We start from the raw sequence: 25,909 nt of genomic DNA, 5'->3' as shown, positions 1-25,909 counted from the left end.
AATGATCATGAAGTGCCTCAAAAAAAAAATTAAAATCTTTGAGTGACTGTTTATACCATACTCGTAAAAACTGTTAGGAAAACAAATTTTTGTTAATTTCAATTTCCAATCATAAATATCTTGATATTCAGACAGGCAATCGGCTTGCAAAAGTCATGGGATTCCTGACTGACCTAAAGGTTTATAATTATCATTGCAGCATGAGCTAAATCCAGGATTTTATTTCAGAATCTAAAACAAAGTTACCGAATCCCTTTACATCAAAATAAAACAATGTGATATAAAGCGTCTCTTCGAAGACCAAGTAAAGGTTATAAAGTGAACTTGATTAACATCAATCACAATCATAAAATCTTTACCTTCGCATTTAAAAAAAGATATGTACTACATGTACGTACCCATGTACACTGTCAAATAGTGTTTTATCTTGCTTACGGTAATTTAAAAAAAAGTTAAACGTCAGGTGTGGACTAAAACACCTATCATGTGCATAACACATACAGACTTCATGCATAAACTGAAAAGCCAAGGGATTTGTTTCCACGATCCATTGCCAATGAAGTGTTCAAATATAATTTTTGAAAAGAGAAAACATTTCACAAAAATATTGTTACAAATTTGTTAGCAACTAGGTATGCATGGCAACAAAATACGAACATCAAGGACACCTTTAAGCATTTTTACAGCCCTTGCAGTACCATCTTCCTTTAGGTACTGTCTTTCGTTTCGGAACAATACATCGTAGATGAACCCATTCATATTTGCACTTTGCACCATCACAGCCGACCATTACATTGTCCGGACTGTCGTCATTTTGGTCGTATGGCTCCTGGCAGTAGCAGAACAGAGTATCTCCATCCATCTTTTTCACATCTTCTTTGCTCTTCCTTATTTCTACTACCCGGGTTACAAGTTCACATATAATGTTCGCTCTCCAAAACTTCTCAAGCTTTGAGACAACAGCATGTACATAAAAATCATTATATTGCACTTGGTTAATCATGAGTTCGTTCCCTACTTTGATAATAAATGTACAGTAATCAACATTGTAAACACGCATCTGCATCTGAACTTGATCGTAATAGCGATGTCCATACTTAAGGTTGGAGTTCGCATCTAGGCAGCAGTACTCGCTCTTGAGGTATTCCTCTCTTGACATGCTTCTTGCAGAGTAGGGGCACTTAATTTCTATCACTCCTTTTCCGTGGCAGCTGCACTCCACAAGTCCATCGGCGCTTGCCCCAAGCCAGTGACGCTCTGCATCCAGTCGTAGTCCAGTGTGAGTGATCTTTATGTCATTGTGGCTGCATGTTCGAGAATATTCCTCAAGTACATGAGATTCGTTATCCCTACCATACTTCAGGGAAGCAGTGTTGATTGGGGCTATGTTGGGGTTTGTTATACTGAGGAGAACTGACTTTGCTGGGTTATCTTGATTTGTGTGGAGGACATCGTACACGCGTGATGCAGTGATTCGGCCAGCTCTCTGGTCATGCCAGACCACGCTGTCCGCTTGTTTTTCTGTGGCCTTCTCGATCTCGACGATCTCTTCCTTTGATATGGTGATCTGATGAAGGTCTGTGAATTTCTGTGGTTGGAGTTCAGTGCTTTGCGTGTAGTAGGAACGGAGTGGAGCTGGGAGTGGAGCTGGGAGTTTACGTTGGGGTGTCATGGCTGGGTTCCTTTTAAATAGGTGGCAAGGAAGTCCCTCAAACAAACTAAGTCCCACCGGTTTCTTGTCGGTTTCCATGAGAGAAGAAATAAAAGCATCTTCTTCGTCCTTGGTGCAGTGAGACCACTTCCTTTTCTTAACACTGTCCTTTTTGATGCTGTCCTTTGCCTTCTCCTTGTAAAACTTAATGTTCCTAATCTTTGCTGGTTCAACATTTGACACGAACCTATTGTTCCACTGGCAGGCAACATCAGTACAAGCTTGTGTCGTATATCCTAGACGTACTGCTGCCTCAACTTTGAAGAGTACTGCTGCAACATGACTGCACGACTCCCCCAGTCCCGCCATACACGTACAGTGAGCTGCAACAACCTGTCCGGTATTATCGGTTGCCACCCAGGGACTGTGGGCAGCGTCATTCAAGCGCTGAGACGGTTTGACAGCTGCGCTGAAGATGATAAACCCCTTGGACGTGACCTGATGATAAACAGTCTGCACCCAGCCTGATTGAAATTGTTGGTGCGCCTCCAAGCTGCGGTAGTTTTTCATCGTGGCATGTGAGAATGGCCCTGCAAAAGAAAGGGGAAAAAAGAATTTAAAAGAAAGAAAAGAGAAATAAGCATACTGCCTATAAATTGAAGACAAAGTAACAAAGTATGATTTGTGTAATATTGATTTGAGGAATTATTATCAAACGGATAGAAAATATTATAATAGACTCTATGCACTTTCTCACAGGATTCACGGCAAACCATGGAGCTATAAGTTAAGAGCTCCATCCCCCGCCCCCCACACCGGAGTCGGAGGGACCGCATGCGTGTTCCCAAAATGTCCAGTACATGCACCAAAGTCCGGCTTGTAGTACACAAAAATCCAGCCCGTATTGGCTTTACACACCGGATGTGCAAACTGAAGCACAATACAATTGCATACCGTACCGATGGTCAGGTGCGGGCGCGCGTGTGTTAAGTTGGCGCCTGTAATCTTAGTTTATGGACGCTTAATAAAAAAACATGAAAAACACTTGCTAAAATGGATCTAAAATCTATTTCTGATTTAGAAAAAATTAAAAAATTTTGGCGGCCATCTTGAAAGATAGCCCGACTGTCAGGGAAAATGTACCGAGCGGCCATTTTGAGGAAAAAAAAGGGCCTCCTTCCTTTTTTTTTCGAAAAAACATGACGCTAAACATGTTAATTTTTTTATTTGGCCTAACTGAACACATGCACGCGCCCGCAAACCACCATCGGTACGGTATGCAATTGTATTGTGCTGCAGTGTAAGTCTTTGTTTTAGGAAAAATACTCCAAAAAAAATCAGAAAATTGTCACAAAACAGGTACCAAACATCGACTTTTAAATCATAACCATTATTTGGACATTTGATGAATATTTAATTCATTTGGGTATCTTCACGCCGGAGTTTCGGGTCAATCAAAGTTTGGATAGAGATCTAGACTTCTGAACTAGCGCCATAGCAGGTCACGGTGTTTCAAACTAAGTTGATGTTTCTAGTACTTTCTGTACTTTAGTTCAACCTAAGATTTACAAAGACATCTAGATAATCTAGTCTAGATTTCGGGTGCCTACAATTTTTAGTACAAAATGTAAATTTGCCTTTGCCAGTTTGGGCTAGAAATTAGAATTAGAAAAGTGGCCCTTGCCCTTTCTTACTCGTCTCTAACTTTAGTCTTACTAGGGTGTCTGAACGATTTTTCAATTTTCAAATTGGGATCGTTTTTCACCATTTTTGTTTGATATTGGAATAAAAAATGTAATCAGAATAGTCTAATACCTTTCAAATTTCAAGACTCACCGATGTTTCTATCAAAAGATACAGCCCCTCAAAAATTGTGCAATATTCATAGCATTTTGGTCAGAATGGACAGAAAAGTGGTTCACGCAGAGTTATAATTTCTGCTCAAAAGCTGCACAGCTAATGCACAGCACGATATGCAAAGTGTGGAGCAAGGGTATTTTCAAACTGTTGTAACAAATGATCCCTTGGGACTAGAGAAAAAATAAGTGCATGGATATATTCTTTACAGCTGGCCCAACTTATCCCTCGGGGGAGCAGTTCGTGAAATTGGTAAATCTCAGAGTTACCATGGAAACGATGTTTAAATCGCTGTTTTGAGCAAGATATTTTTAGAATTCCGGGGGTGGCCCCCTATGGGGAATATGGAGAAAAACCTGCTCTTTCATATGACACCACATTTATTGAGTTTCACCTTCAGGATCATTTGTTATAAAGGTTTGAATTTCAAATTTTTCATAAAACCATTGACCAATTTTGCTTGGTCGCGCAATGCATGTAGACCACATAGGGATGTGTGCAATCTCTATAATATGGGAAAGATTTTAGCACACAACATCGGGTGCGCGATCAGACACCCTAGTCTTACTCTTACTCTTACTACAATAAATCGGGTTAAATCATGGATTCAGTGGGGCTTGTGACTAATACGTAGAGAATATCATCAAACAATTCATTCAAGATAAATCCCTCCAAGATCCAATATAGACTAGATCTAGATCTAGAAAAAAATCTAATGTAGACTACTAATACTACTAGTCTACTTAGACTAGACATTCAACTTACCGTGGCTTTCAACTAAGTAGCAGTAGACATCGGCATATTCAATGCGCGGCCAAGCCTTTGGATCATCTATCCAAACATCTGCTGGATGCTTGTAAGGGCATTTTTCCAGGCCAACGGAGTCCAACTTTACTTTGTAACGGTGCCTTGCATCGTAACTGAGCTGTTCCGTGTAGTTGAATGACATTTTGAGCTAGAAAAATGAACGCAATTACACTGGTAATACTGATCTCGATATAGCTATAGCGTGTAGACCTACGTGTATTTGTATTCACCTAGCGCAGACGATGTTTTCACCGCGACAAAATGGCGGCGACCGTGGGAAACCGGAAGTGACGTAAAAGTTGCGTCCCCCTATAGACCTAGATCTATACTTTTTGGTATGGTAATCTCAAAATTATCTTGAACTTAATTATTACTTAACAATAACATGTTATTACGGAGCCCCGGAAGTGACATGGAGAATTTTTTTTTTTCTTGTTTTCCTGAGATAAATTCTCGTTTTCCTGAGATAATTTTTCGTTTTCCTGAGATAATTCCCGTTTTCCTGAGATAAATTCTAGTTTTCCTGAGATAATTTCCGTTGTAAAATGAACAGTTAAAATGAATTGAAAAAATACAATTTTCTTCTATTTTTCTATAACGTTTTGGCATCTGAATGCCCCCCCCCCCCTGAGTACGATGTCATATATATTTACTGTAAATTGCGAGCGAGCGAAGAGCGCAATTAACAAATAAAAGACACTAGTCTTACTCGTACAAATTTAGGTACAATTCCAATTTGGATGATAAATCTAGCTTGATTCAAGAACACTTTATTAACAGACTGCCCGATTACAACAGCCCACGAGGCCGACGGCCGTCAGCCTAGGGCCTAAATCCAGTTTTAGGAGGGTATTCAGTTATTCACATCACCTTGTAGGTCTCAACATTCAATTGTCGAAATTCGATATATTTATGAAGATAATTATCAATTCCAAAAGGGCCTTAAAGGGGAAGGCCACCCTAAGAATATCTATATTTTAATAAAAGGAGACAAATAAGACAAAGTGATTAATAAAAGTTTGAGGAAAATCGGATATGAAATAAGAAAGCTATGAAATGTTCAAGTTTTAAACAAATTAAAATCGATCAAGAAAATTGGGAAATCTGTGACGTCACATGCGCCACTTATACAATAGAATGCAAAATAATATATGAAAAATATGACATTTCAACTAAACAGAATATTTTATTTTGATGCACTCTTGATCGTAATAATTGCAAATAATCTCTGTGTTCGACAGCTCGATTCCTTCATCAAAACTCCGCGAAAATTGAAATTCCTATATTCTTTTGTATTCTATTGTATAGGTGGTCGCATATAACCTCATAGATTTCCCGATTTTCTTGATCTTTTATAATTTGTTTAGAACTTGACCAACATAGCAACAACTAATGTATGCAATTTACATTCTCACTATTGAAATGCAGTTATTTGAACAATTATTGATTGAATAGTTTGTCACTACGCACTTAAAAAGATGTGTGCACTAAATTTGACTTCATTATGAAACTGGTCGATTGGGCAATGAGATGTCGATATATTCTCAGGTTAAAATAGATTTGTAAATTCCAATATACATGTAGCCTTCTTTTTGTCTACGTTTTCACTAAGAAGCGTTGTCTTTTCCTCGCTCGTTTTGCTCGCTTGTACCATAAAACCACCACATTTTAATCAGATTTGCTATCCAAATAATAGGTATTTTCCCCATACTTTCACTAAAAAAGTTCCAACTTTTCTCGCTCACTTGCACTATATACAACTGAAACCTAATTATGGGCAGCGAGATGTTGAATTGACAGCAAAAAAAATCAATCTAACTTCAAGTCAGAATTCAAGGCACATACCCTCCCACTGCCCCCAACTCCATGCTTCTCATTCTAATTTGTTTTCATTTTATTAGATGAGCGTGATACCAGAATAAATGGCATCTTCCCCCTCTTCTTTCTTTCTTTTCGATTTTCGTTTTATCGGTATCTTTTCTCTTGTCCTTTGTGTACTTCTTTGCGTAAGTACCTCTGTTATACACTCTCCCTCGTATGTCTTCCTATCTATATAAAATTCTTTCTATTCTCCCGAATTATCAACTTTTTTCATTCACCATCACTTCCTTTTTTCTCTCTGTTCTTTAATTCTTCTCCTCTCCTTTTAATTTTCTCTCTCTCTCCAATTTCTTTGCTCTCACTTTCCATCAATCTTCTTATTTCCACTGGCCTTAATAACACTTTTTGTGAAAAAATGGAAGTCAATAAATACATGTAAACAATCCAAGAGAGTGGGTTTATTATTACATACAGTGGTAATGTGGCATAATCTCTGAACAAAGAAATGTTAGGTATCTCGATCCCTTTTGCACTTTAATCGGTAATTGTCAGTATACATTTAAAAACCATAAAGTTGAGTCAGCTGATATTGATGTTGTCTTCTAAAATGGAATTCATGCAAGTGTAAACTTTGGTATAGAAAAATACTGATCCGGAGGTAAAAAAAATAATAAGTGGTATACAGTGACTTTTTGCAAATATTTAAAGAATTGTCATTAAAAGTACTCGAGTGGTGATCACATCATAGAATATAATATGCAGTAAATGTATAGCTTTCTGCTCACTAATGAAATATCGTCAAGAAGAACATAAGTATGCAGAAGCTTTTGAAAAGCAAAGAAAATGAATTTTGGTGTTAAAGATGGACATAAGTAGGATCTAGGAAGCTAGCTTTCTGTTAACAAATAAAAACGAAGTATAGCCAAGAAAACATAAGTACACGGTGATTTTCCGCTAATAAATGAAATTAAGTTTGGTAAAGAAAAATATTAGTATGCCTATGCAGTCACTTTCTGCTAACAAATAAAATGAATAGCGATCAAGAAAAACATAAGTACACGGTGGCTTTCCGCTAACAAAAATAAATTTTGTTAAAGATGCACATAAGTAGGACCTAGTAAGTTAGCTTTCTGCTAACAAATAAAAACGAAGTATAGCCAAGACGAAAATGAAATTTGGTCAAGAAAAACATAAGTATGCCTATGCAGTCACTTTCTGCTAACAAAAAAAAGAGGTTTGGTCAAGAAAAGCCTAAGTACGCAATGGCTTTCTGCTAACAAATAAAATGAATTTTGCTCAAGAAAAACATAAATACGAGGTGGCTTTCCGCTAACAAAAATGAAGTTTGGCCAAGAGAAACATAAGTACGCAGTCACTTCCTGCTAACAAAACAAAAGGAGGTTTGGTCTAGAAAGTACGCAGTGCCTTTCTGCTCACATATAAAATGAAGTATAGTTAAGAAAAGCATCAGTACCGCGGTGGCTTCCCGCTAACAAAAATGAATTTTGTTAAAGATGAACTTATTAAAGTAGGACCTAGTAAGTTAGCTTTCTGCTAACAAATAAAAACGAAGTATAGCCCAGAAAAACATAAGTACACGGTGGTTTTCCGCCAATAAATGAAGTTTGGTCAAGAAAAACATAAATACGCAATGACTTTCTGCTAACCAATAAAATGAATAGCGATCAAGAAAAACATAAGTACGCAATGGATTTCTGCTAACAAATAAAATGAATAGCGGTCAAGAAAAACATAAGTACGCGGTGGCTAATTTCCACTAACAAAAATGAATGTTGTTAAAGATGAACATAAGTAGGACCTAGTAAGTTAGCTTTCTGCTAACAAACAAAAACGAAGTATAGCCAAGAAAAACATAAGTACACAGTGGCTTTCCGCTAACAAAAATGAAATTTGGTCAAGAAAAAAAATAAATACGCGGTGGCTTTCCGCTCAAACAAAAAAGGAGGTTTGGTCATAGGAGATATTACAGTGACCTTGGTTTGGTCAAGAAAGTACGCAGTGGCTTTCTGCTCAAATATAAAATGAAGTATAGTTACGAAAAACATTAGAACCGCGGTGGCTTTCCGCTAAAAAAAAAAAAAAAATGAAGTTAGGTCAAAAAGAACATAATCATTTGACACAGTGTATCAATGAACTTTGTTAAATAAGGAATAATTATTTTACAAAAACCATTCTGGACATTTCATCACCAAATGACAAACATTTTCTATGAATATATAGCTTCATAGCTTCAAATGTCTGACTGCATACGGTTTGCTATTATACTAACATTTGCACAGATTTAAAGGAAACCATTACCCAAGGAGAGAGTCAATCTTATAGGAAAGAGTAAAATGAGAGGAACATTTAAAAAAAGTTTCATCAAAATCGGTTATAAAATAAGAGAGTTATGGAAGTTTGAAAAGTCTTGTTGTACTTTCTATGGGGATCCTCAAATTGACAACGCTGCTTCAAAATGGCTGATTTTGTGGACAACTCTCCATTCGTTTTCTACACAAATTTTCAGATTTCTTCCATTATCTTTCAAAGTGCATCTTACCAAGGAGATATTACAGTGACCAAATATCTCCTTGATCTTACCTCCTTCTGAGCTCAACATATGGGGAAATATATTTCACACCACATTTATGTCAAAGCAAGGAGATATCTCCTTGGTCAAAGTCAGAAGGAGACAATAAAAAATATGAGAAGTAATGGTGAAAATCTGAAAATTTATGTACAAAGTGAATGGAGAGTTGTCCACAAAATCAGCCATTTTGAAGCAGCGTTGCCAATTTGAGGATCCACATAGAAAGTACAACGAGGGCCCAGTAGTCAATTTAAGTGTAAGTAGGTACGTGTATAAGAGTACAGACATCATTATTCAGATTGAACATGATACTTTAAACTCATGCAAAGTCCATTGAAAGATACCCCGAAGAGAGTACAGGCTGCCACTCGCTACGGAACTCTCTATAGGATGCATATGTGGAGGGCAACTCGAGCACCGGTCCACACGTATGTGCGATCGGTCTGCGGGCAATCCCGCTCATGTCTCTAAATTCAATTGTTATAGACTTCACTGACATAATAGAAGAGGAAGTCATGTAACGAAGCAATTTTCCAAGACCCTCGTTGTCTTGGGCACGTACAAATTGCATCAAATACCTTAGTGACTGACTCTGTTCTTTGGTCATGGGGTTTGCAACGAAGAGATCGCAAACCTTCTTTGGCGTAGGTTTGCACCTATCGTACAAGTTCTTGATTGACTGGACACTAGGGAACGAGTTGGCAAGAGCATCCCGAACTATTCCTCCCATTGCTTGCAGTGCGTAGCTGCTGTTTTGAACCATACACTTGTGCGCTAGTTGCCGTATGACTGGTAGAACTTGGTCATCCTCTGGAATCGTATGGCTTCCCTCTCTATCAAGGAGGTCCTCAAATATCTCCTTTTCATCATCTGAAAGGTGACCTGCCATAGCAGCTCTGACGGCTGCACTGTCTACATCACTTAAGAACCTCAAAAACGAATCAGTGAGGTCTTCGGGGGAAATTGATTCCTCTCCAAATACGAGGGCCTGAAAAAAAGCAGGTGCCATTTGGAGAGGAAACACATCGTGGTCACGAAGACCCTTGGCTAGAATGCGACCAATCGCCTGCCATTCCTCCAGTCCGTAATGTGGATTGAGACTCGGGATCCTGTAATATTCCCCATCTGCTGATGTTTCAAAGAACGACTGCCAAAACGCTGTGTAGGCTTCTCTCGAGACACCCTGGGCATCAACCCCAGCCTCATCAACAAATGTGACTTTTAAGGGCTGGCTGATAATTTCTGGGGTTTTGAAAATGGCAATCATTTCCGCTTGAACGGTGCAGCCTTATGTTACAGTGTGAATCTTTCGGCCACGTGTGAGCTGTATCTATCTGATTGTTATTTGGAGGCGAGTTAGACGATGAGGGTTGGATTTCCTGTTGCGTCAATGAAATCTGTGGAAGCTCATCAGACGAATTTCCAGGATCGTTAATCTCAACAACAGTCTCTGGAAGAATTTCTGTGTCCGACGGCCGGGAAGGTTGAATCTCAACAGAAATCCCAGAAAGAATTTCTGTATCTGATGAGGACGAATCAACCACGATGACGTCCTCTTTTGTTGCTTCTGCACCATAAGGAATAGTGCTGTACAAAGAAGATGAACTGGTAGGCCTACTATTTCTCTCTTCCTCAACCAGTTTGACTTCATCTTGGTTGTCTGGTTCCGGCTGGTCTCTTTTCTTTGAACATAGGTACAATCTTAACATCTTTACGCTAGTGGTTTCATAGAGTTCTCCAACGGTAGCTTCTCCCAACTCACAGCCTCTAAAATCTTGCATTGATAAGTCGAATTCTTCCTGACGGCCCCTTTTGGAGGTACCACCTGGGAAGAATAATGCTGTTGACAATTCTAAGAGTTTATTCACACCGTATTCTTTCTTCACTTTCAGCTGGCGGGTCCCGCCTCCAGAATTACTCCGTACTTGACGGAATTCTTTGGTGGAATGATCAAAGTCCATCCAACCTAGTTCGATTCGTCTATTTTGCTTCAGAGCGTTTACATTCCCTGTGGGGTATGTTGAGGGGCCAGAATTGTTACATTTTCTCTTTCTTCCTATCTTTCTTCGGAGTCTTTCCAGCAAACTTGATGTCGAATGCTCTGCAGTTTCCTTTTTCTTGCGCCTAGCAAAATCAACTGCCGCTAGTCGATCCCCATAGCATGGGATGAACTTTCTCATTTTCACATCATCCATCTGGAAGAGGGAACTGCAGTCAATCTAAAGAAATAATATAGAATAATTAATGATACAATAGATCGATTTTTCACATTAATTTGAACATTTATAACTACACATTTTGAAAGGATCCCCAGAATTACTTAGGATTTAAAAGTTTGCAACTCTTAAAGGGGGTACTCTGGTCCAAAAATATCATACTTTCATTAGAAGCAGAAAAATCAGAGACAAACCGGATAAAAAATAAAGAAATGAATAAATAACAGAGTTATGAATATTTGAATGTCATTAAATAGGACTATTTTTTATGCAAATTAACAATTCTGTCACGTGTTTGACGTATGATAGTCACTTCTCACCAATTGTCTTATTACATGTATGTCAATTGTTTTTAAAATCTCACTTTTTGATGATTCAACGCAAATTTGTTTCTCTATGTTGGTGGATGCATGCATTTAGATGTTACTCTCAACATAATTACGGTATTCATGTGATTGAATGAGATTTTATGGGAGAAATATGATAAAATACGGACAAACAAAAATCATAATGAGATAATTCAGATGTACATTTTTTGTTGATAATTCAATAAAGAATGCAGATCTAGAACAAATATTGGTGACAAATGTTTTTGTTTTACCGTATGATCAATTATATTATTCGAAAGTAAAATACTGAAATTCCATTTCTATTCTTATGTATTTCATTGCTTTGACAATTTCTAATGCATTTGATTGTTTTTCAATCTTGTTTATTTCTTTGTTACATAAATTCTACGACATTGGTCATCCATCCGGATCTGTATTCAGATAAAACGAATGATAATTAACTATGAATTTGGAAAAAAAAAAATAATTGTTTTATTATATAACAAGACAAATGCGACTGCGTCTCCTATATATGCCTCCGCCTTTATAAAACCAGTAATTTCAGAAATTGACCTCTGTGACCTATGACTTTTGACCTCATTACACCAAAAATCTAGTCAGCTCAAGTTTGAAGTTCATATCTCAAGTGGTTCTTGAGATATCGCGTTAACGAGGTCAATAAATGGAATTTCATAAGTTGACCTGTGTGACCCTTGACCTTTGACCTACATACTCTAAAATCTTCATCACATGGTCTGGTGGAACGAAATGCAGCTTCACCTCGGCATACGCTAGCATAAGCATCATCAACACCGCAAATTTTGTCCTCTGTACCCCAAAGCTCTGGTGTGTAGTACATCATCATCGGCCGTCCGCTGGGTACCCGGTGGTTATTGGAGGGCCTGATGATATGCGAGTTCCACATTTCAACTGTTGTGTCAAGTTCTGTCTGTGAAAATAATGAAGATTTAAATTAACAGTGAATAACCAGAATGCAATAATGGATGAATGAACGATGGGGTAAAGGGGAGTGAATTCCTCGCTTAAACATTTATTCGCAATTTATTAAAAGATCCTATGCTTAAATTAGTTTTTAATCATCTCGATGGGGTGGATGAATCGGTGGGGAAGGCGCCATCTAGTGGGTAGGAGCGAACAGGGGGGTTATTGAAAAAAAAACTCTAATAAGGTCCAGAACTAGACTATAGTGCCGAGCGAGGGATCAGGACTGAGTTGGTCGAGCGGTAAAGCTCATTGTCAGCTCTCTGCATCAGCCTACAAACTGACTCTGTTCGGACCCAGGTTCGAATTCCAGTCACGTCTTTTGGATGGTGACGTTAAAGGTCGGTCCCAGACGTAAATAATCATATCTGATTGATACACGTCTGTCAAAACCCAATCCCCCACCCCCCCCCCCCCAACCCTGGTATTATGTAACACGTTCGAGGCTAGATTTACTCTAGGTCGAAAATATCTTGACGCGCTGGCAAGACCGAAAACAGAGTCGTATAGCCGTCAAGGTGAGCCAAGGACTAGATTCTCACAAGATCAACAGACGGAAACTTTGTACTGCTAAAGACAAACTATAAGAACAAACAAGGAATACATCTATTGTGCGAAATGACTAAAATTAATGATGTCTAAAATCGTTACAATATAGTTCACTACATCATATAGAATACACAAACGAGGAGCACAATTTTAACTTCACAAGCGCTTTCGATTTAATCTCCTCAGGTGACGTGATATCATGATATTCTCTCTTTAAATCTTTAAACATAATGTAAAATTATATAAAAAAAATTGATATATTTGAATTATATAATGCAGGAAACGATACTCCATACATATCTCTTTCCCCTCGTTACCCGTAGTCCTCCACACCAATTTTCCTCCTAACTTTACTAATTTTTCCTCTTTGTTCTCCCCTGTCCCCTTCCCCCATCTCTCTCTCTCTCTCTCTCTCTCTCTCCTTAGGACTATACAGCTTTAATGATGAAAAATATCCTTCCATATTTTCATCTCCTTTCTTTACAAACACCCATCTTTGTTACTCCCATGAGTACAGGAAACATTACAGAATCTTTGTGTAAAGACAGGCGCGGGCGCGGATCTAGCTTTTTGCTAAGGGGGGGGGGGGGGTTTGGAGGCGCGAATTTTTTTCTCGGCAAACCGACACACATAAAAAAAACAGGCTTTGTCCAATGGGGGTATAGGGTCACTAAATGCGACCCCCCCCCCCACATTTTTTTTTTCCAAAGGGGGGGGGGGGGGTTTAAACCCCCTAAACCCCCCGTAGATCCGCCACTGAAAGATGGCCACGTACAACACTTAATCTAAGATTAAAATTGTCACAAACATTGTCCTCATTTGAATATTACTATATTATACTTGTACATTGCTCACTTCAGGCTAAAGAGATGAAATTGAAAGCGCTTGTGAAGTTACACTTGTGCTCCTCGATCGTTCGTGTATTCTATATGATGTTGTGAACTATTTTCAACACATCTTTAACACTGCATTTCGTCGGAACTTTGTTCCTGTGAACATTTTGTGATATATTATACATTTATTGATTGGCAGGCTGTGTTATATAATATTTTTTGATCCCTGAAGGGAGTTTTATTTTCCCAAGGGGTTACATTTTCCCTTCAGGGATCCAAACATTTCATATGACACCTGCCAGTCAATATTTATAGATAGCTTTTTTATTTTTTATTTTATTATATTTTTTTTTTAGCTGTTGATACTATTATTAATTGATGACTTTTGCACTGACATCATTTTTTTTTATCAGCGCGCATGCAAGCTAATTATATCAAGCGTATTTGAAGCACAACACGCGCATTTTATTTAAAGCGTATAGTGTATAATGTGCAGATTTACATATTTCGCGCGCGCAAACCCATTATCGTTATATTAACGATTGCAAGTTCCCGCAAATTTTGAGCTGTCGACCAATCAGATCGCTGAAACTGTCTATGCTATCTAATATATATATATATAGGCCTATATAATATTCATAGCACATCATTGAGTGATAGATCATTTTTTCCACTTAGTATACATCATTATAATAGTGGTCAAAAATAGAACCTAGTACAATGTACATTAAAAGATCCACTCCTCCATCACATTTTAAGACTCATTTAACAAATTTTCATTTTCAAGTAAGTTCACCTATCTAGTTTTGTCTTCTTTGCAAAAGGGTTAAAACAGCACAATTTTGGCCTATGATAATTTTGTGGGTACTGGTCAAGTTCTTCTTGACGTAGTTAGAATCAAAGTTGTAGTCCTATATATGCTAGTTGCATGGTCTTAAGTAATCAAATTTAAAAGCCAAGCCAGATGCACTTTTCTCGTGCTTTCATGCATATTAGATGGATTGCAAATTATTTTTCCATTACATATTATTTGTTGGCTCTTAAAAACTCGTTGAGAAATAATTATCAATTTACTGCATCTTTGTTGTCAATTTTTTTTTATAGCTTATTTTATTTGTACCTGAATTAGACCCATGAAGCAGAACTGACTTATGTTCTTATCCAGGAAGCTTCCAGTGTAGTTTCCTCTGTCTAGTAGATCTCTGAACAGTTCGATCCAACAATGGGTGCATTCTTTGCGCAAAAAGCTCCACCAACTTTCAATTCTCTGATTCGAGGTACTTGCTCCTTCTATGTACACATGTTCTCCCCTGACGTCACTCCTTAGAAATTCTTGAAAAGCGCGAATATGTCCATTCTCTGTACCACGGTCACAACGCAAGACGCAGGGACATCCACCAAACTCCTTCACGGCATCTAGAAAGTAGCCTCCAATTAGCTTTGGGTCGTTATTTGTACTGTACACATTTAACCAAATCATTTCCCTTGAAAATCCGTCAATACATCCGCTTATACACAGGCCATATGGCTTTAATTTGTCATACCCATCGATATGCCAAATGTAATTTGGTCCTTTTGCGAAGTAGGCCCGTCTGACAAGTCGTCTAGCTTTCCTTAGCTGAACACCTTCTGGATCCAGTACTGTTAGTAAAAGTCGTACATCCTCTTTTCTAACACGAAGACCACTCTGTTGACATTTGGCATGCATCATCCTATATCCATGCAACTGTCCCGAACCCTGTAACTGATCCCGGATGAATTGTACTACATCATCCAAACGGCTGTATCTTCTACGATGGAGATTATTGGCTTTTAATATACGCTTAAGATGCCTTTCACTTAGGAGTATGTCGTGATTATGAAGAAGCATGAACAGAATATCTTTATGTGTCATTCCAAGATCAAAATACATTTAAATGAAGAAATTACGATCATGAACAGTAGCCATCTTGGGATTGAGTTGACGTGCGCTGATCATATAACAAACGATGTCTGGGGTTTCGAAAGTTATGCAACATGTATTGGTCGGGAATTATCTCAGGAAAACGAAAAATGATCTCAGGAAAACGAGAATTTATCTCAGGAAAACGAGAATTTATCTCAGGAAAACGGGAATTATCTCAGGAAAACGAAAAATTATCTCAGGAAAACGGAATTTATCTCAGGAAAACGAAAAATTATCTCAGGAAAACAAGAATTTATCTCAGGAAAACGAGAATTTATCTCAGGAAAACGGGAATTATCTCAGGAAAACGAAAAATTATCTCAGGAAAACGAAAATTTATCTCAGGAAAACGAGAATTTATCTCAGGAAAACGAGAATTTATCTCAGGAAAACGAGAATTTATCTCAGGAAAACGGGAATTATCTCAGGAAAACGAAAAATTATCTCAGGAAAACAAGAATTTATCTCAGGAAAACGAAAAATTATCTCAGGAAAACGAGAATTTATCTCAGGAAAACGGGAATTATCTCAGGAAAACGAAATATTATCTCAGGAAAACGAGAATTTATCTCAGGAAAACGAAAAATTATCTAAGGAAAACAAGAATTTATCTCAGGAAAACGGGAATTATCTCAGGAAAACGAAATATTATCTCAGGAAAACGAGAATTTATCTCAGGAAAACAAAAAATTATCTCAGGAAAACGAAAAATTATCTCAGGAAAACGAGAATTTATCTCAGGAAAACGGGAATTATCTCAGGAAAACGAAATATTATCTCAGGAAAACGAGAATTTATCTCAGGAAAACGAGAATTTATCTCAGGAAAACGAAAAATTATCTCAGGAAAACGAAAAATTATCTCAGGAAAACGAGAATTTATCTCAGGAAAACGGGAATTATCTCAGGAAAACGAAAAATTATCTCAGGAAAACGAGAATTTATCTCAGGAAAACGAGAATTTATCTCAGGAAAACGGGAATTATCTCAGGAAAACGAGAATTTATCTCAGGAAAACAAGAATTTATCTCAGGAAAACGGGAATTATCTGAGGAAAACGAAAAATTATCTCAGGAAAACGAGAATTTATCTCAGGAAAACAAAAAATTATCTCAGGAAAACGAGAATTTATCTCAGGAAAACGAGAATTTTTTTTTCTTCTCCATGTCACTTCCGGGGCTCCGTATGTTATTGTTAACCTGCTTAACTTATTATTAGTACTCTTACTAGTTACTACTAGTCTTAGTCTTACTCTTGGTAGAGTCTTACTCGAGTCATAGACCTAGGAATTAAGTTCTTTGTCCAGCTAGTCTGTAGCTGTTAAATTATATCTCGATCTCGATTCTGTATTGACCATTATCCTGTTATCTCTGAGTCTGACCACAGATCTGGAAGGACCACCTCTTGTATTTAATATTCTAGAGTAGTAGTACTTAGAATCTAGACCGAAAGCTTCAGTCTCTGATATCGACGGTTGTTCCGCTGAGATTGCATCTGGCTCCTCTAACGTATCGCCTCTAGGCCTATGGGGAATGTCAACAAATGTCAGTTTTATTTTAAAAAATGGGCCATATCAGACGGTTATTTCTGTCTAAGTAGTACTAGCCTTTTTAATTACCGGTAGACAGAAAAATCTGTCGGCTTGGAGTTTTAAAACATATTTTGTAATTTGACGCTCGTCTCCTCCAAGACAGACGGAACCCTCCTAGGACCTAGCTAGCTGACCGCCGTTATGGTAATTTCTGCTTGCCAGTTGTGCAGACTTGTGCCTATCCTATATATATATATATATATATATATGTGTCACTTAATGGACGACACCTTTTGATCAAGCAAAGAATTTTTTTTTGTCTAGGTTGATCTACATGTACAGTGTCAGTATAGATATAACTCTCGATCTATCTCATGTTAAACACTTCTTGATCTTTAATTCATCTCCTCTTCATTTCATCTCTTCTTAAGTTGAGACTTGAGAGTAGACTCGGGAGATGAAGATAAGAATTAAACTATAACCATCATAATTTTGCATTTCAGCCCACAGAGCAACACAATATTTCAGGGATACAAGAGGAAGCATCGATTACAAGCAGGTAGGCCAACCATGTTATCTAGTCTGTTCTGAGCCAGAAAGCTGTTAACTCTGTGTTAAAGTAAATGAGCTAATTATGTCCATCTGGCTCCAAACAGACATATAAAAAAATAGCCATCAACATTTTAGACATCAATTTCTTCATCTTTGTCAGAAATTATGTCAGAGATACACAGACATTTCAAAGGTGCATGGAATGAGATGGGGGTGCAAAGTAGATGCTTAGCATTCCCCAAGAACGAAGCATGTACAGTATTTTCTTGCATTTACAATGTATTATAAGGAAGTTGTTAATTTTTATATAAATTGTTAATTACAAATACTACAGCAGCTAAGTTTGTATGAGGTGTCTTCCCATTCTCTGTTCATCTCATTCCTCTTGTTTCAAAATATTGCCATGGGGATTCTTTTTAGTTCAAAACAATTCTTTTATGAGTGTGCTATTTACAAAATTGAAGAAAAGAATTGATTAAAAAAATAAAGAATTCTGTTGTACAAACCCTGTACTGTAGTTAACAAAAAATATGTTTAACTTAAATGTTGACAGATGAAAGAAAATTACAACTGCATGATCATGACTTCATAGATCAACATTGTTGCACTTTGCTTTATTTGTCTGGAGCTGACTCCATGTATTGCCTTATGTGCATAATGTTTCATGAATCTGAATGTGTGACAAACGTTGACTAAAGCAGTCAGCTGAGTATTTCAGAAGTCGACTGAAGCAGAAAAGAGCTCAGATAATTTCACATGATATACTGCAATAACTTTGGAGGTGAAGGCACTCTTGATCATGAGGCAAAGTCTAAGTAAACAAATTCATGCAGTACTTCAGTCAGAGGTCAAGAGATTAGTACTGTATTTGAAGGCATGATTGCTGAACATTGGAATGATAAAGTCCTCATTTGTGATCATCTTGTAAAATAGAGTAGGCACTTCTTACCTGTTTACATATATATATATATATATATATATATATATATATTACATTTTATCATTTTGGTCCTTGTTTCCAGCTAATTGAGTAATTATTCCTTTTTGGGGGTGATTTGTTATTGTTTTTATCCCAGATAAAATGAATTGCAGCTGATTAAGACACTCCTCAGTTATATTGCATTATCTTTTTATTGTTCTTGTTTAACTACGTCTCTTCAGCTGATTTTAGACAATCAAGATGCCTTCCAAGCTGGCAACCCTTACCCAGATGCCTACTATGATACTATTTGCCAAGGAGGTAAGATATTCCTCCTCTCTATAATCCCCCCTTGAATTATAAATTGACATCTATACATTCATTTTGTTTTATCCACAGAGGGATATTCCCATATATCATGAAATACTGATTACTCTTTTTCATCATTGAATACTTGTTTTAGCCTTCACGTGATGGAAGCTCAATTGCACTTTTTTTGTCCCCCTCCAAATCTCCACAAAAGCAGCATTTTAAATTCATGATAGTTAAAAAGTTGATTACCCAAGATAGCCTCATTAGTATTCAACCCTTCCCCTTAAGGGCCCTGCAATTATTATTACCGGTATAATAATAATAATAATAATCAAACATTTTTTTATATTTTTGTATCCCTAGTATGGTTAGGTACCCATTTGATACACCTGGATCAAGACAGCAACAATGTGTGTGTACAAAACACCTTGTCTGAGGATGTTAGCACCGGGCAAGGATTAAACTCTGGACCTATTATATGCTCGAGAGAGAGGCATAGCGATCAATATACCACAGTGCTCCCCCGATTGCCTAAAGATTTTTTGTAATGCTTTAAAGATGAACTCATCAGTGGTCTAGACACACCAATTCGTTTCGTTAGAGAACTGGAAGGATATCTTTTCAGCACCCCCCCCCCCTCCATTCCATAGATCTGAATGCATGTCTATGTCACTAGATTGCTCTACATTTGTCCTTCATTATATGGTTGTTACTCTTGCTATTTCACTGCCTTTGAATCACCTTTGTATCTACACAGGCAAGTTCCACAGTGTATCGGAGGACACCCACTGGGCCCCTTTCCTGACCACCACTATCCAGTATATCAGGGATCACTACCCACAGCCATGGAGTCAGGTGAGATCAACAACACTCCAAGACCCTAAGCATGGACCTGTTAATCAGCCATTGCGGGAGAGTGTTTTACAAAGATTAAGATCGACTTTAAGTTGGACTTAACTATGGCAGGCCATTCATGCCACTGTTTGCTCTCACCATTATGATCTTCAGATAATATTTTTTCCTTCAATAATGAATTATCAAAAAATGTAAATTCTGTAGATTTGTAACCATGATTTGTACATCCCTGTAGAGACCAATGCCAGTAAATGGCAAGAGCAAACAGTGGCGTGAACGGCTTGCCATAGAGTTAAGTCCAACTTTAGGACGATTGTGAAACGCCCCTTAGGAATACAGGCTTCAATCCTGTTAATGTACCTGTCCAATCCAATCTAATAAAACAAAAAGTAATCTTTTTCTTGTGGTGACAAAGAGCTGGACACACATGCTTTATTTATTTGCGCCTTCTTAATTAATGCATCACTTAAAAGCCCATTTGGACAAAGAAAGGCCAAATTCTCTAACAAAATGAATCAGACTTCAAGAGTTGCTTGACATAGTCATAGTCCACATACAAGCCATAATCTCTCAGAAATTAATGGGACTGCAGCAGTTTGTACATTTTGGTCGACAGGTGCATGACTTGTACATGAATCCACAAATTAATCTCCTCACAAGAGGATGAAAAGGAAAATCCTAAAAGTTTTTGTTGCAATAACTAATAAGGCTCATTGTTGCATTTCTAGTGTATGTGAAGATGAGGATAATCTTGATGCCGCATGAAGCAGAGCCTGTAAGTCAATTGAACAGATTATACCTGGAGGATTTGCTGTGCATCAAGAAAGGAAGACCTCAATATTAGTTTGTTTGATAAAGAGCAGACTAAACACAATTGTATTTATTATTTAAAAAACAAATCCTATGTGAGGCTGGACAATATACTGCATTATGCATAATGTACATCACTGATTGCAGTAGTGCTCAGTGTGAACATTGAACCACAGATTGATGTTATCCCTCTGCACATGATTTTGATTTCTTTCTAATGACATTCTGTACATGTATATCCCTCACCTGTGTAGGACGCCAAGAAGCTTGTGGTGTTCTTGTTGGGGTTTGCTTCTCACCAGGTAGCTGATGTATCCTGGCACAGCTTGGGCATTGACCAGGGATTCCTCACAACAATGGGAGATGTAAGACCATGAAGAAGTACAATCTCTGTCAGGGTTCCCAGCTCAGGCCTGATAGTTACCTGATTTAAATTGGTTTCCTGATTTTTTATTATTTTTTTCTTCCCCCGTTCACTTTTACTTTTACCCCTGCAGCTATAAATCAGAACAACCTGGACGAAGGGTCCACTTTTTTTTTCTTGTCCGGAAATCGGGGATAAATAAATCAGGGAAAAATCATGGAATTTTATGTTTCCTAGAAGAAAGAAATCAGTAGATTGTATTTTGTCTTGTGACCAAACAGCATATGTCCACTGAATGATTGGCATGTTCAGTGCCGCAGTGACTGCAACTACTGTTCATTGAAGATTTTTAAATAGGAAAAGGTCTAAATTGTTATCCTAGAGCTTAAGAAAGTCCATCAGGGAAAGTATATAATTAAGAGTAAGAATTAAAAATAAGGGAGTTTTGTTTGCATAAGCGATTAGTCCCCTGTTTATGACATCCTCCTGAATATTGCTGATTTATTTATATCTTGGTTAAACGTATGCTCTAGAGTGATTGAAATTTGTCATTTTATACTTCAGCATTGCTTTCTCAACTTTCATTCCAGATCAACTTTTTTGGTTCCTTCCCTGATGCCCACAGTGTAGGTGATGAAGGTTAGTTTTCAATCCCTGCCATAGCACCAATGTCCTTTGGCAAGTCATTAATCTACATTTACCACCCTTGACCCAGGTGTAGGATCTATTCCTTGTATGCAGAGTGCTATGATTTTTTTGTTCTTAAATGCCAGGGAAACCATATTTGATCTCATTTTACCCCTGCAAAAAGTGAGCTTCTTCCAGATCGCTGTTGAAACTTTTACTCTTGATCACCATGAATTTTGCGAATCCCCTTTTTATGCCTCCGCTACAAAGTAGCCGGAGGCATTATGTTTTCTGGTTGTCCGTTTTTGTCCGTACGTACGTCCCATTCTCGTGATCGCGTTCTCAAGAACCAATTGATGGATTCCCTCCAAACTTGGATCATGTATTAATCTAACAGAGCCAATGAACTGATTAGATTTTGGGGTCATCAGGTCGAAGGTCAAAGGTCACAGGGCTCATTATGTATACAAAAATAGCTCGTGATCGCATTATCTCAAGTACCCGTCAATAGATTCCTGCCAAACTTGGGTCATGTATGTATCTAACAGAGCCAATGAACTGATTAGATTTTGGGATCACGAGGTCGAAGGTCAAAGGTCACATGGCTCATTATGTATACAAAAATAGCTCGTGATCGCGTTATCTCAAGAACCGATCGATGGATTCCTGCCAAACTTGGGTCATGTATGTATCTTGCAGAGCCAACGAACTGATTAAATTTGGGGTCACGAGGTCAAAGGTCACAGGGCTCATTATGTATGCACAAATAGCTTGTGATCGCATTATCATGAGAACCAATAGACAGATTACTATCAAACTCAAGACATGGATATATGTATCTTGCAGAGCCAATTAACTGATTAGATTTTAGGGTCATCAGGTCAAAGGTCATGGGGCTTATTATGTATGACTATAAATAGCTTGTGAATGCATTATTATTGAAACCGACAGATGGATTACAATCAAACTTGAATTTTAAAAATTGCTTCCGTTTTGGTTTGTAAAAATGCTCTATGCATGGCGGAGGCATCATTTTTGTCATTTCATAGTTTCCTCTAATTTCTGTTGACAGCTTATGTCATCTCTGATTATATTTTAGGGGGGGGGTGTCATCATTTCAGGTGAAAGTTCTATTTTTATTTGTAATATGCAGTATCAAAGAGATGCTTAAAACTGTTAGTTTCTTCCATTCAGCTGGAGATTCTCTGTGACAACATCGTGCACATATTTCACGATAATTTGTTTCATTGTATTGAATACATTATTTTTTGTCATTTTTGAATTTTTACGATTGATGGTGATAGGCTTCAAAAATCCAAATAAAAGGAATATAGACAGCAAACATATATTTTTTCTCTATCTTTTGCAGGAGGAGATGTTTTATCCGAAGCAGAACTGGATTTACAGTACATTGATACTTTATCAAACTGGTAAGATCTTTTAAAAGAGTTAAAGCCCCCTAACAGCTAAATATAGCATTACAAAATCAAGGGATCATGTATTTTACGTTATTTAATCTATTTTAAGTCATTTTGTTTGAAAAGATTTTGTGTGTAAACTATGCAAACTAAACCCTCTGTTCATGTTTTAAAATTTGAAATTTATATTCTTGTTTATATTTCTTTCATTACTTAACTTTACCTAAGATTCAGACAAATGCTGTAGTCTCTGTGCCTTGTTTCATGGTAGAGTAAGAAGAACTTTGCTAGTAGGTTGCCATTAAACCATATACTTCCGGTTATAAGAACATGATTATCTTTCTAAACATACAGGTATGTTCCAGTCAAGGACTTGTATGAAATATATAAGATATATTACAACAACACAGTCATTTTGCAAGAGGATGTCATCGTAGAATGCACAGCAATTTTGTTCCTTGCCAGGTAAAAAATGGCTTTCTTTTAATTCTATAATCACCGTGGATCGAAATTGTAGAATGCTACACAGTTTGACGGTGTGGCTAAAGTTGACTAGCAATCCCTTGCTTGGTGCTTTAGTTGAACAAGGCAAGGAAAGGGGTTAAATCTCGCCCGAATGAAGTGTGACTTGTTCATCGTGATTACACATAACCAATCATATGGTTTGATGCAGAACTGTCATCAGTTTTTCATTTTCTATATTTGATATGCTTAGGGATTATTCACCATTTTTCTTTTGCAAGCTGTAAAATGTTGATTAGTAAAGACTAAATCATTTCAAAGCAATGCAGTGAAGCTAAAATCAATATAGATAGTACATATAAATGTACACAAAATTAATATCGATGAAAATAGATTTCCAAGCGGGAGATTGGAGATTAGTAAGATCTAAATCATTTTATAGCAATGCAGTGAAGCAAACACAAAATAGATATAGATCCTACATTTCTACTAGAAGATTAATTTTTGTAGTATTCTTGTGCAAATAACAATATTGGCAATATTTATTGCTTTGCTATGCATGAATGCCTTGTACAAAATGCAACCTGCCGACATTTGATATTTTGTTTGTAAGTGACTTATGTTGTTATCTTACCCATTATACAGGTTAGGAGAAAAGTTGGCACTTTCCAAGGTAATAAATTTACTATTTTTCAATCATGTGTTCAATTTCTTATTATAGACTCTTCAGATGCATACCATAGTTCTACCGTATTTGCCGGCAAGAAGGCCGCAGCGCATAGGCAACTAGATATCAGCGCTTAATAAATTCCTGGATTGGATTCGATAACATAAAGAATAATGTCTTATTCCAAACTATGCAGGCTAAAAAAATGGATTGATTGTTAAATTAAGGCATCGTTTAACAATGTTGAATCTGAGATGCATTACCCTACGTGTTATCAGTGTCTGTGATATGGTGTAATATTGAAGCCCTAAAAGATTTGCGCTTCAAAATGATCATGAAGTGCCTCAAAAAAGTAGAAATCTTTGGGTTTCCGGTTTTACCATACCGGTACTCATTTTCCCCATTAGACTGTAGTGTTGGGAAAACGGTTTTGAAATTTCGATTTCAAATCATAACTATCTTTATATTCAGACAGGCGATCGGGTTGTAAAATTCATGGGGTTCCTGACTGACCTAAAGGTTTATAATTATCATTGCAGCATGAGCTTAATCGAGGATTTTGATTTAGAATCTGAGAAAAAGATACGTAATCTATACTATTGACACATCTTCCCTTCTTGTTTGCTGTAGCTCTACATGGACTACTCTTCCAAGTCGCCTTTCATGGTGGAGGAGTTTGAGTCCTACTTCCTTGGGGGTGTGGATGACATGGCATCGTGGAGTCAGAGACTGTGGCATGATACCATCGATATGCTGGAGAACGGAACTGAGTGAGTGACAGATAGCATGCAGCAGACTTTGGTATTTGTCTGTGATCCAGTTGGGTTTTAGAGCTGCCACCTCTAGAACAGAAAATCAGTAATCACAAGGCTCAAGATCAGTAATTTGGGGAATAAATCAGTAATTTCCTATGCGGCGCTATGGATCTTAAAAAAACGGCACGCCAACACTGCGCTGATTTTACTCACGCAAAGTTGATGAATGTTGATTTTCAGGTTATCACAACACATCAGTTTTCCATGAAAAATTGGTTTATATTAAGATAATTCTCCATCTTTCTCAGCGAGTGTTGGATGGCTGCCATACTGCACAGCACTCGCTATGATAAATCATATTTACTCCAAAAAACCCAACCCAAAATCTGTAATTTTAGACAACATTCCGTACTGCTGTAATGATCGTTAATTTCCGTACCAATTTTGGGGAAATCTGTACTAGTTGGCAGCTCTGATTATCTGTAGTTATAGACATTACAACACTGAGAAAACTGTACTCTGATGTAGACCTATTTTTCTATGTTCTCATTTGATAAATTTCTTATGATCATGTATATGCATTACCAGGTATTTTAAAGACAGAGAGGGTGGGGTTGATGAGGGCTCAAGATCTTGCTAGTGGCGCAACATGCTGCTGTCTAATTGTGCACAACTCCCAACTTATGTAAAGAGGAAGACATCGCCAGTCTTGCAGTATAGTGACATCAACAACAAACATATTCTTTTTTTTGATAAATATTTTAACCTTTCAAAGGCTATTTTATTGAGTCAAACAAAACATTTTACAAATCAATGAAATGAAGTCTTTCTTTAACTCAAATAAAACAAAAAAACTTTAACATTTCTCTCCCTGTTGTTCATACAAACAAATGTTGCAGTGACTGCCATTTAGTATAAAATTTGTTATACATACCAAATATAGAATGAATATATCTCTCGTCTTTGTAATATTGAATGATTTTCTTCTTCAAAGAACTAAAATTTGGAAATTTGGAATGATGATGATATTTAATGTGT

At 37.3% G+C, this 25,909-nt stretch overlaps 2 protein-coding genes across 2 annotated transcripts in view; one reads left to right on the top strand and one right to left on the bottom strand.

The window, feature by feature from the left end:
- The window catches only part of LOC590298 (phosphatidylinositol-glycan-specific phospholipase D), a 48,825-nt gene that overhangs the window by 6,829 nt on the left and 16,087 nt on the right, over nucleotides 1-25,909 (top strand). The window contains exons 2-10 of the mRNA XM_030991661.1: nucleotides 17,634-17,689; nucleotides 18,844-18,922; nucleotides 19,671-19,768; nucleotides 20,833-20,943; nucleotides 21,533-21,581; nucleotides 22,939-22,999; nucleotides 23,342-23,452; nucleotides 24,095-24,122; nucleotides 24,747-24,886. Coding sequence (XP_030847521.1) covers nucleotides 17,634-17,689; nucleotides 18,844-18,922; nucleotides 19,671-19,768; nucleotides 20,833-20,943; nucleotides 21,533-21,581; nucleotides 22,939-22,999; nucleotides 23,342-23,452; nucleotides 24,095-24,122; nucleotides 24,747-24,886 — 733 coding nt within the window. The remainder of the gene's footprint in view (nucleotides 1-17,633; nucleotides 17,690-18,843; nucleotides 18,923-19,670; nucleotides 19,769-20,832; nucleotides 20,944-21,532; nucleotides 21,582-22,938; nucleotides 23,000-23,341; nucleotides 23,453-24,094; nucleotides 24,123-24,746; nucleotides 24,887-25,909) is intronic.
- LOC115918822 lies at nucleotides 277-4,635 on the bottom strand. The gene is made up of 2 exons (XM_030991662.1): nucleotides 4,274-4,635; nucleotides 277-2,241 (listed from the first exon to the last, which is right to left on the bottom strand). Exons 1-2 carry the CDS (start codon nucleotides 4,455-4,457, stop codon nucleotides 671-673), a joined length of 1,755 nt encoding a protein of 584 aa, XP_030847522.1. The 5' UTR covers nucleotides 4,458-4,635; the 3' UTR covers nucleotides 277-670.

Source organism: Strongylocentrotus purpuratus, unplaced genomic scaffold, assembly GCF_000002235.5.
Source record: "Strongylocentrotus purpuratus isolate Spur 01 unplaced genomic scaffold, Spur_5.0 spur5_scaffold_2, whole genome shotgun sequence".
Taxonomy (NCBI): domain Eukaryota; kingdom Metazoa; phylum Echinodermata; class Echinoidea; order Camarodonta; family Strongylocentrotidae; genus Strongylocentrotus; species Strongylocentrotus purpuratus.
The sequence above is the reverse complement of the archived record's forward strand: the minus strand, read 5'-3'. Positions and strand labels throughout refer to the sequence as shown.

Bases quoted from the DNA above. Each gene is read 5' to 3' on its own strand.
- LOC115918822 (XM_030991662.1), bottom strand. From the start codon at position 4,457: ATGTCATTCAACTACACGGAACAGCTCAGTTACGATGCAAGGCACCGT. The intron at 2,242-4,273 runs GTAAGTTGAATG...TTTCTTTTGCAG, and splicing joins CTACTTAGTTGAAAGCCACG to GGCCATTCTCACATGCCACG.